A 12,476-nucleotide genomic window follows, 5' to 3' on the forward strand; every position below is an offset into this window, starting at 1 on the left:
GATATGATTAGGGTGTAGTCATGTCCACTGATTTACTGATATGATTAGGGTGTAGTTATTTCCACTGATTTACTGATATGATTAGGGTGTAGACATTTCCACAGTTCCACTTACTCATAATAGACATTTCTAAAACTCCGTTTTAATTAAGAAACTGAGGACTCAACTCCCTCCATCAAATTAAGTTTTATATATGGATTTGTCTATTTTGTTTTTATTCACACTTAAACTGTTTCAGCTTTAATACATCGTTGACCCTAAATGTTACACAACATGCATTGACAAAATGCACGCTGTCTAACATTGTAGTTTCATCAAGAAATGCACTTCAGACGCCTGCTATTATAAAGTGTTGTATGTTTTTCTTTTTTATTTATGAATGTCAGAGTTATTTTTACTGTTTCACTTGAATGAATATTGAAAAAATAAAGAATAAAGATTTCTACGAATAACAAAATGAACACATATAATAATCTGATTGGTCAAAACGAATTGGTTTTAATGTCTTTATGCGTCATTCATAATGTAATTAATTCACATGTATATTAACTGCTGCATGTTAGTATTCCTTAAAACGTGTTACTCAACTATCTGTGCATAAGTTACAGCGACAAGAATGAAGTTTTCGATTTTTATTATTACAATTTTTTTGATAATGTTTTATCTTCCAGTCATTGAAAGTAAGTATGTTTACAGAATCATAGAAACGGCATTGAAAATACATCATATGATTAACTCGACATGCATGATTCTGGTCTTTTTTCTCGTTTGAATTGGTTGAAAAATAATTTGTGTGTGTTTGAAATTTTTCATTTCAGTCTCAGCTGTTATAATAAAAGTATTTCTCTGTTTACCGATCTTTTCACCATACATCATATTACAATGCCGGATACTCGTAGCATAAATACTTTGACTAATATATGTGTGAATATTTAGAAGAACAAAAAATTTGCGAAAACAAAATTACAGATCTAACATTGTTGGGCTGTTGTTTAGACATATATCATATATACAGAATGTATTTTCAGCCTATTATCACCATCACTACTGTTGATCCGATGGATGCAATCTGACGTGGAGTTGTCACTGGTTCAGACGTACTTATAGTATAATTATTTCTGTGACTGCATCTTACATTAATTTGTAGGATCCTTTATAATAAATTATTCAATTGATAAGTAACAATTTCACCTGCATGTATATAACATGTACTGTGTTACAACGCTTGATTAAAACTGACGAGGAAAGGTAACACCCGCCCACTGAAAGCTTTATTTTTGTAGAGCCTAGGTGGTCGATTGGTCTAGCGCGTCGGGCATATAGTGTAAGGCGATTTCCTGCCACGATATCTCAGTAGCATGAGTTTGAATCCAGGCGAGGGTAGAACAAAAAATTTGCTCATAAGCATATTTACAGACCTGACATTGTTAAGCTGATGTTAAGACGAATCACATATATAGATAAATATATCCTTCTAAAGATTTAATAAATATCTAAGAAATATGTAGGAGGGAAGAAATCAATTTCCTATCAATTACGATATCACTTGTTTGTCATATTTTTAATGTACGAATTGACGAAGAATCATTTATCGAATCACGTGATATCTTATATCAAAACATCAATAAATTAACCATACATGGACTGCACCAACCACCTAATTGATAGTGTAGAACGTGTGATCTAAATAACATACGCTGTGTTAAATATTTTCTACTGGCATACGAACTTTATACTGTGAATTAAGACTGGTTGTGAAACGAATTATGTTATTTAGTCAAGACTTAGTATATCTACATTCGATTTGTTGAAAATCGATTATACAAATAGATAGTTTAAGTACTATATAGGACAAAGAGGTACATCAAAAGAACACACATGTATTGCTCTAGTTTGTCTTTCTCTTTGTAATCGACCGAAATGCCATAGTCTTTGCACGATGTTTAAAAACAAATGCTTTTAAAAACACCAACCTGATTTATGCGTCCAATATGATGTACTAGAAATTGTCCTTTAATCTGGAAAAAAGTGAAATGGAGCATTCAATGTTCTTGATGTAGCAAGGATTAACAAATGTTTTGTTTATTTTAGTGAAAAGTAAAAGATGTCACAAACATCCAAATCATGGTAAGTTTTAACTACTTTATGATAAAGCATTGTAAGAATCACCTCGTTTTTCCTACTTTATGATAAAGCGTTGTAAGAATCACCTCGTTTTTCCTACTTTATGATAAAGCGTTGTAAGAATCACCTCGTTTTTCCTACTTTATGATAAAGCGTTGTAAGAATCACCTCGTTTTTCCTACTTTATGATAAAGCGTTGTAAGAATCACCTGGTTTTTCCTACTTTATGATAAAGCGTTGTAAGAATCACCTCGTTTTTCCTACTTTATGATAAAGCGTTGTAAGAATCACCTCGTTTTTCCTACTTTATGATAAAGCGTTGTAAGAATCACCTCGTTTTTCCTACTTTATGATAAAGCGTTGTAAGAATCACTTCGTTTTTCGTTGTTGTTCTGACATGTCCACGCAGATAAACAGCATGGATATCACAATTAATTCAATATTCTTGTTTAGAGCTTTTATTCAAGACTTAGAACATTTTCCATAAAAGACAAAATTTATATTAACGATAATTCCCCTTTGAATCAATTTCCTAAGCAACAAAATATTCTTCAGACCAAAATTTAAGACTTGAGAGAAAAAAATAACATAATTCTGTTTTAGTTAGGCTGAGGATTTTCAATATTAGTCACGTCCTTCATTTAACACATAAAGAATTCATGAATTAATTTTTTTTTTTACTTTTTGATTTGTCTACATATCTTTCTGGTCCATTTTTTTCAATTTAAGTATTTTTGCTATCTTTTGAATTTTAATTTTGCTATTATGCTATTAGGAATAAATGTAAACGGAATCTGGAAATAAAATTTTTGACAAGTCAATCACCAAATATTATTGGTAATATATCTTGGGAACACTATTTATTTTATGAAGTTAAAGTCACAAAAAACCTCAAATTAGAAAAAAAAATGATGCATATGTTTTTTTTATAACAAAATGGATAGTTTTCATTTTTAAACTTATGTACATATACTTTTTTTCTGAAGAAAATTCTTTAATTTGTCCAGTTAAATTAGTAACTGCATTAATAATCGATATCCAACAATAATAGACAATACAAAGCAAATTAATTGGTAAATGAAAAAAAAGGATTTCAAGTCATGAAATGTCAGACGTATAATAATTTTGCAGGAATGTGTTTCAACATTTCCTTTATTGTTCTGTAAGATATTTTTTACAGTTTAATTATAATGTCATAGATTTTACTCGATATTTTATTTTGTATTTTCTTTTTTATAAATCTTCGTTTTGAAAGGCCATTAAAATATGTCATATCAATATATGAAAAATATGGTTAATATTACTTTACGAAAGTATACAAAATGGCTTACTGTTTTATAAGATAATCTAAATAGTATCTTGAATGCACAGCACATATTGCATTGTTTTGTAGTTAAATGTCTCAGTAAACCAACCTTGTCCTGTGGTAACTGGAGTATGACCTTTGACCTACATGGAATAACGGTCGGAAACATTGGAAAACTGTCTTGCCCCTCGGATCATACCCTTAGAGGGAATGACACAATATCATGTTTGGAATCTGGCTTATGGAGTCGGATAAAAGCTACATGTAACATATGTTAATACATATATCTTTTTTTACACAACATATACGCATGTTTCATCTTTTAACTTTTGATAAATGGTATACAATTTAATGATAAAATTATTTTGTATATTAGAGTTTAAAAAAACGGTTATATTTATCTTTCTTTTTATTTAACTTACATATCTTCTTAACAGTTGGACACAGTTTGAAAGGAGTAAGTTCGGTAAGTGCCATATTTGGCCCCAATTGTAAAGTTCATGGTTACAAGACAATAATTGTTTTAAGTTGCCTTAAAGACATGTGAAAAAGTTAAACAGAGCTGTTTTTGTCAAAGTTTAATTCTAACACAACGATTTTTACATTCCAAAACGGTCAAGATAAGGGATTTTGGTGAAATTTGACAAAATCAGCGGGATTTAAACCAAATAAAGGACCAGGAAACATAGAGCGCAGACGTCGACAATCTTAATATTCAAATAAGACATGTTAAATGTCTTCACAAACATTATCTTAAAAGATCTTTGTTGTCGACGTATGCGCTCTATGTTTCCTGTCAAATAATCTTTGGAAATTTACCCATTTTCATTGATTTTTTCGTGAAAAATCAATATGAGTACAACTTGTGACGTCATAATGAAACGCAGAAACGTAAAATTTTAAACAAAATGGCTTATATCCTATCTAGTCAATGTATTAGCTATAATTTATCGTGATATTGGTCAATAAATCCGAATTTGAAATTTACGCTAAAAAAAGTGGGCCATTTTAGGACCTTATCGAACATACTCCTTTAGGATTTCCAAACAAATCGTATTACTTTGATAGCAACTGATCAACAATTGATTATCGTTTTTCTAACATCATTTACAAGTTGTTAAATGTGGTATGAAGAAAATAAAAAAGATACTCGCAAAACGAAAAGAAAAGTGAATGTGTACCACATCATTTCTCATAGTGCCCTCCAAATAGAGGCATAAAAACAACAAAAAATACCTTTATAACTAGAAAATTAAAAAAACAAAAAAACACACACACATTTGACCAAGTACAGCTAGCGAAAGTAATAAATGTAAAAATACAAAAGATAACAAAGACGAACTGGAGTATAGTGCCTTGAATTAAAATGTTTCTTCTTTATATAGGTGTTCCAGATGATGTCACAGATTCACGTTTCGCTTTATTCCGTGATTCCCGGTATTATTTTGTGAAAGCAGAACTCCAAACTTTTCCGCAAGCCGAGGTTTTTAATTAATCTATATATGTTTTTATGTTACCTAAATATATTCTGAAAGTGATATGTTTGATTTATTAATGGCACAAATAACCTTTAACATTTGTCAACATTTCAGTAACATGTTAGTTTTATAATATGAGGCAGGAATAACCTGTGAACGGGGACGAAGTCTATGTATTATTTCTTTTAATTCAAACATGTAAGAAACGGAAATACCGTAACGTTCCCGCTTTTGGTTCTGTTGTTAGCATAGCCAGAAATTAAGTAGTTTTGCTAATTAATATTCATAATATGTAAATGAGAATTGTACCACGTGATTATAGTTTGAACTGGACTGGCTTGATATCATTAAAATCTTTAAAACACGGATATTATTAGTTGCCCGGTTTATAATCACTATGATATTTCCGTAAAGTTGTCAGGCGGTCAAAATCAAAACAATGAACGCGAATTTAGTGAATTTTTTCGAGTTTTCGTGAGTTTATTCTTCTTGAAATATTGGCATTTTAAATTTACGTGGGAACCTAGTGTTCAACGACTACACATACAAGGTTTGGACTTGCTTATTCTTTAGACATTCAAGTTTCAAGTTTCACCCCGGCAACCTGTTTTTCTAATGACCTTGTTAGCCAATTTTCAACACGAAGTTTGCAAATTTGACGTTTCAGCCATTTTAGCCTGTATTTTATACTGCAATGATAAAAGCCTCTCGCTTCGATTTTTAAAATAGCCCAGGAACCTTGATTTTTGCAACGACAGTCATTAGGTATCGTTTCAATGGTGTATATTGTAATGAGCATTTATTTTCTGCCATGACAACCTGTCTTCCACTTAAATTAAAGTTAAAACAGACAGTTTTATCAAAATTCCCTATCATTTCAATATAATTTCCGTGACCTGTATCCGATTTCTTTAGTATAATATTCAAATAAGCAAAGTGCCGTTGATTTCTGGATATGGGGATTTAGCTGTGACGTTCTTTAAGTTATGACGTCATATTCAATGTAAACAAAAGAAACGCTTTCGTCAGGTAACGTTTTTTTCCCATATCACACAATTATTAGAAAAATCAATAAAAAAAAAAAAATATCGTTAACTTTTTTTTCAGATCTACTTCCTGTTCCGGTCTTGTTTGCATGAGACTTTGAATAAAATGTATATTTATCAACATATCAACAATTATAACAAGGAATTCAACACCCTATCATTTTTAATAACTGTTTGATATGAAAGAAAACGTTACCTGATAACAGCGTTTCTTTGTTTACATTTAATACGACGTCAGAACTTAAATAACGTCACAACTAAATCCCTAACAACAGAACCAATATCGGAAACGTTACGGTATTTCCGTTTCTGTTATCAACATATTTGAATTAAAAAAAAAATAGTACAGACTTCGTCCCCATTCACAGGTAATGCCTGCCTCATATTAATTGAAAAAAGGTTTATTTACAATTTAATTCAAATCTTTATAACCATAACACTATATATAGTATATGACACAATATAACAAAATAAACAATAAACAATAACACCACCATCACTAATATGGGGACGAAGTCCCCTATTACAGTAGAAAATTCAATAAAAAAAAAAAAAAAAAAAAAAAAAAATCGGGAAAATTTCCCGAATTTTTCATTGTACTAATGAACTCAAAATCGTTCAATTTTTTTTTGTCGTGTTTTTTAATTTCCGGATCTGCGCAGAACACATAACTATACTACCTTCTTCCGGTCTTGTTGTCGTGAGACTTTGATTAGTCTAGTAAAATATAGGAACTCAAGGTACACAATACCAATATTTCATTTTTAATCATTCTTTGTCTTTGGTATGAATAAACGTTTGGCCTACCTGATGCATTGCGTTTCTTTGTTTACATTGAACATGACGTCATAACATAAATAACGTCACAAGTAAAATCCCTAACAACAGAACCTAAATCGGAAACGTTACGGTATTTCCGTATCTTTTTTTAACAAATATTTAAAATACAAAAAAAATAATTTAAACAAACTTCGTCCCCATTCACAGGTAATGCCTGCCTCATATTATGGGGAGGAGGTCCCCAATAACAGTAGAAAATTCAATAAAAACAATTGAAAAAATCGGGAAAATTTTCCCGATATTTTCATTGTACTAATGAACTCAAAATCGTTCAATTTTTTTTGTCGCGTTTTTAAATTTCCGTATCTGCGCAGAAATCTACTTCCGTTGCCGGTCTTGTTTGCATGAGATTTTGAATAAAATGTATATTTATCAGTCTAAGAAAGGAACTCAATACTAATTCATTTTTAAAAATTGTTTGTTATAAAAAAAAAAAACGTTACCTGATGACAGCGTTTCTTTGTTTACATTGAATATGACGTCATAACTTAAATAACGTCACAACTAAAATTCCTAACAACAGAACCAAAATCGGAAACGTTATGTTCTTTGTTTACATTGAATATGACTTCATAACGTCACAACTAAATCCCTAACAACAGAACCAAAATCGGAAACGTTACGGTATTTCCGTTTCTGTTTTTAACATGTTTGATTTATAAAAAAAAATAATCATAAAAACTTCGTCCCCATTCACAGGTTATGCCTGCCTCATATTAGTTAATACATTCAATCCCCCATGATTCGAGTAACTTTCTGTCACTATATTTGTTGACATAGTTTGATTTGTTGTATGATTGAAGTAAATGCACACTATAGCTAGGCACACTATAGCATATAATATGTAAATTTTTCTAATGTGTTGTAGGCAACTTGTTTAGACATGTGTGCGACACTAGTTGAAATAAACAACGAAGCGGAAAATAACTTCCTTTTATCTAAGGCAGAGTCGCTGGGTAAGCAAAAGTTTGAATTAAATATCCTTTCATCTATGATACCTTCTTAAAAGTTAGTTAATGCAGCTTAATCTGATTGAAAATACAAATAAAAAAAAATAATTCATTTGCGTTATATACATTTTTAACCAGGGTTTTGCCCTCTCTGCCTCATATGTTACAACTATCCTAATAGGACAAGTCGGCAATTCAATAGGATCAAAGCTCTCTAGGTGTCGAGAAATACCGGCTTTTCCCATAATTGAACACAATATCAATATTTACTCATCGGACGCAGACAATGGATTCAGTGACATGCTTCAACTATTGACAATAACATACGTAGCTAGGTTAGGATTAAGTTAAATAAATATGAATATTACAGTAAAAAGGCTTTCAACGAATTTATATCTTCGTTTGTTTATGTTGTGAAGCCTATTTTAACCGTATATTGCATATATTATCCCGTCACGCTCAATGACATCATTTATACCGAACGGCCTTTGGTAACTCTTTCATTAAAACGTGTACTTCGAAGTATGTATTTGGTATGGCCCAAACAAAACGTGTACTACGAAGATATGTAATTGGTATGACCCAAACAAAACGTTTACTACGAAGATATGTAATTGGTATGGCCCAAACAAAACGTTTACTACGACGTATGTATTCGGAATTGCACAAACAAAACGTTTACTACGAAGATATGTAATTGGTATGACCCAAACAAAACGTTTGCTACGAAGTATGTAATCAGTATGGCCCAAACAAAACGTTTACTACGAAGATATGTAATTGGTATGGCCAAAAACAAAACGTGTACTACCCTGATATGTAATTTGTAATGATGAACTATATTACAAACTTTAAATATACCCCAGTGTAAATGAATGTTTTAGATCAGTCTGTCCTAATCCGGTATATTTGTGCAGTGACACAAACATGATTATGACGACTTTACTCTTAACTACTTATTATTAATTTAAACTGTCTTAAAATAACCAAAAACACAATTGACGTAAGAAAATGACTTGGAAAAAAGAACTCACGAGTTTAATTTCCCATGTCAGTTACTTTTGTTTTTTTATGTCGTATTTTGGGGTTTTCGTCTTAATTAACAGTGTCATATAAAAGTGTTGACAAGCGTTATTAAAAAAAAAACATATCTTTTAAAGGACTAGTGTCTCCATGGATAGGATTAGAGTCAAAGGACGGTACTCGCTATGAATGGGTATCTGGAAATACAACAGAGACCAACTCGTATGACGACTGGGCACATCCAAATACAATAATACACGAAGTAGGAAGATGCGTACATTTGGATGTTGGCCAAAAGGCATGGTTTTCGAGAGATCAAAGTACTTGTGATAGCGCAAAGGACGAATTCATATGCGAATTTCAGGTAGTATCTGTTCTCATACGTGTAAATTTGTTGTGTGTCGTTTGCTGTCTTTTTCATTTGTCTTGTTTTTCTATAAAAGATGTGATACAATTGTCAATGTCACAACTCTACATTCAAGTCACAGTTAGTAAAAGTTAACCAATATGAGTCAAATTACCTTATTCAACATGGAGCCTTGGCTCACACCGAACAGAAAACTATAAAAGGCTCAAGAATTATTAATGTAAAACCATGCAAACAGAAAGCCGACAGTTTCGTGTATATAATAAACGAGAAACACTGGGTTTCAGGTTTATGTCTGTAAGTTATTTTCCTCTTTTGTTCTTGGCTGTTTGAATAGATATTAAAATATATCACCACAAGGGCAAACTGAATACACGGATATTTAAACGCCACAGTAGTATACCCTGTTCAATAGCCAGTCAAGGTCATCACAATCTGTTGAATAGTCATTAATCGATTAAACGAAAACAAAATCCGGGTCACAAACCAAAAACCAAGGGAAGAGATCACCTGTAAGAGGTAAACAAGGGAACAACAGATACACTAAACTGATACAAAAAACCTACGCAAACATACATAGAAACGATCTTTTTTATTACAACCAGAACATTTACTCAGTTTTAACATTGTTTATATGACTGTTTCATATTATAAATTGGTCAAACTTGTTGATATTTCTGTCTACCCTTGTAGTTTTCAGCATGGTACCCACTTGTTGATATTTCTGTCTACCCTTGTAGTTTTCAGCATGTTGTCCACTTGTTGCTATTTCTATCTACCCTTGTAGTTTTCAGCATGGTACCCACTTGTTAAAATTTCTGTCTACCCTTGTAGTTTTTAGCATGGTACCCACTTGTTGATATTTCTGTCTTCCCTTATAGTTTTCAGCATGTTGTCCACTTGTTGATATTTCTGTCTACCCTTGTAGTTTTCAGCATGTTGTCCACTTGTTGATATTTCTGTCTTCCCTTGTAGTTTTCAGCATGTTGTCCACTTGTTGATACTTCTGTCTTCGCTTGTAGTTTTCAGCAGCCATGTTTTCCACTTGTTGATATTTCTGTCTTCGCTTGTAGTTTTCAGCATGTTGTCCACTTGTTGGTATTTCTGTCTTCGCTTGTAGTTTTCAGCATGGTACCAACTTGTTGATATTTCTGTCTACTATGTTCACTTTTGACGAGCCATGTATTTATTTTTCTGTTGACACTGTTCAGTTTTTACATACTTTGCACACGTTTATATTTTTGCTGAAACTGTTATTGAGACGAGCTCAATAGACAATTCACGGTCACATGAAATACATGGATAACGTTTAAGGTTATGAGTTGTAAACGATGTTGGTGAATTAATCTCCCATCAAACCCAAATCACAACTGTACTTTTATTAAGTATGGTACTCTATTGGAAAGCGTTGGATCTTTTGACGATTGATTCCATATTCAATGTTACAATTTTCGTTGTATGAAACTCCATTTAAAATGTTTTTATGTATTTTGTATTTTGCAGATTTGATTGGTCATCACTACATGACAGAAAAGACGAAAAGAAAAAAAACTGTTGAAATACAAATCTAAAACAAACAAGTTTTTTTATTTATTCCGAGGCAGATACACCAGTCAATACCTAACAAAGTCGTTACCATCGTTACTGTCGAATAAGTAAATAATGCGCCATATTTCTTTATTCGCACAGTGAACATTGTTAGGTTATTGGACTAATGTTATGGAATTTCACGACATCATTGACAAGTCGACCCAAAAAACTTATGATAAAAATATGTGGTTTCTCAGGTTTAGCACTAATAAACAAAAATAAGAACACGACCTTCACATGTGACTGGAACTTCCTATTTTGTTTTGCTTGTACAAGTGCCTAAAGTTGAATTATCCTAGGATTTTATTACTTTTTAGCTCACCTGGCCTAAAAGGCCAAGTGAGCTTTTCTCATCACTTGGCGTCCGGCGTCCGTCGTCGTCCGTCGTCCGTCGTCGTCGTCGTTAACTTTTACAAAAATCTTCTCCTCTGAAACTACTGGGCCAAATTAAACCAAACTTGGCCACAATCATCATTGGGGTATCTAGTTTAAAAAATGTGTCCGGTGACCCGGCCAACCATCCAAGATGGCCGCCCTGGCTAAAAATAGAACATAGGGGTAAAATGCAGTTTTTGTCTTATAACTCAAAAACCAAAGCATTTAGAGCAAATCTGACATGGAGTAGAATTGTTAAACAGGTGAAGACCTATCTGCCCTGAAATTTTCAGATGAATCGGATAACCCGTTGTTGGGTTGCTGCCCCTGAATTAGTAATTTTAAGGAAATTTTGCTGTTTTTGGTTATTATCTTGAATATTATTATAAATAGAGATAAATAGTAAACAGCAATAATGTTCAGCAAAGTAAGATTTACAAATAAGTCAACATGACTGAAATGGTCAGTTGACCCCTTTAGGAGTTATTGCCCTTTATAGTCAATTTTTAACCATTTTTCGTAAATCTTAGTAATATTTTACAAAAATCTTCTCCTCTGAAACTACTGGGCCAAATTAATCCAAACTTGGCCACAATCATCTTTTGGGTTAGTAGTTTGAAAAATGTGTCCGGTGATCCGGCCATCAAACCAAAATGGCCGCCATGGCTAAAAATAGAACATGGGGTAAAATGCGGTTTTTGGCTTATAACTCAAAACCCAAAGCATTTAGAGCAAATCTGACACTGGGTAAAACTGTTTATCAGTTCAAGATCTATCTGCCCTGAAATTTTCAGATGAATCGGACAACCCGTTGTTGGGTTGCTGGCCCTGAATTAGTAATTTTAAGGAAATTTTGCTCTTTTTGGTTATTATCTTGAATATTATTATAGATAGAGATAAACTATAAACAGCAATAATGTTCAGCAAAGTAAGATTTACAAATAAGTCAACATGACTGAAATGGTCAGTTGACCCCTTTAGGAGTTATTGCCCTTTATAGTCAATTTTTAACCATTTTTCGTAAATCTTAGTAATCTTTTACAAAAATCTTCTCCTCTGAAACTACTTGGCCAAATTAATCCAAACTTGGCCACAATCATCTTTTGGGTTAGTAGTTTGAAAAATGTGTCCGGTGACCCGGCCATCCAACCAAGATGGCCGCCATGGCTAAAAATAGAACATGGGGTAAAATGAAGTTTTTGGCTAATAACTCAAAACCCAAAGCATTTAGAGCAAATCTGGCATGGGGTAAAATTGTTTATCAGGTCAACATTTATCTACTCTGAAATTTTTAGATGAATTGGACAACCCGTTGTTGGGTTGCTGACCCTGAATTGTTAGTTTTAAGGAAATTTTGCTGTTTTTGGTCATTATCTT

The 12,476-nt window shown here is 32.4% G+C and overlaps 1 protein-coding gene across 1 annotated transcript; it reads left to right on the forward strand.

Annotated features, from left to right (window-relative positions):
- The first annotated feature begins 603 nt into the window (after nucleotides 1-603).
- Nucleotides 604-10,893, forward strand: LOC143051835 (C-type lectin domain family 6 member A-like). Its single transcript, XM_076224815.1, has 7 exons — nucleotides 604-680; nucleotides 2,092-2,127; nucleotides 3,518-3,694; nucleotides 4,816-4,913; nucleotides 7,663-7,750; nucleotides 8,905-9,131; nucleotides 10,638-10,893. The coding sequence occupies exons 1-7, from the start codon at nucleotides 617-619 to the stop codon at nucleotides 10,641-10,643; spliced, it is 696 nt and encodes a 231-aa protein (XP_076080930.1). The 5' UTR covers nucleotides 604-616; the 3' UTR covers nucleotides 10,644-10,893.
- Nucleotides 10,894-12,476: the final 1,583 nt, after the last annotated feature.

Source organism: Mytilus galloprovincialis, chromosome 11 (assembly GCF_965363235.1).
Source record: "Mytilus galloprovincialis chromosome 11, xbMytGall1.hap1.1, whole genome shotgun sequence".
NCBI classification, from domain to species: Eukaryota; Metazoa; Mollusca; class Bivalvia; order Mytilida; family Mytilidae; genus Mytilus; species Mytilus galloprovincialis.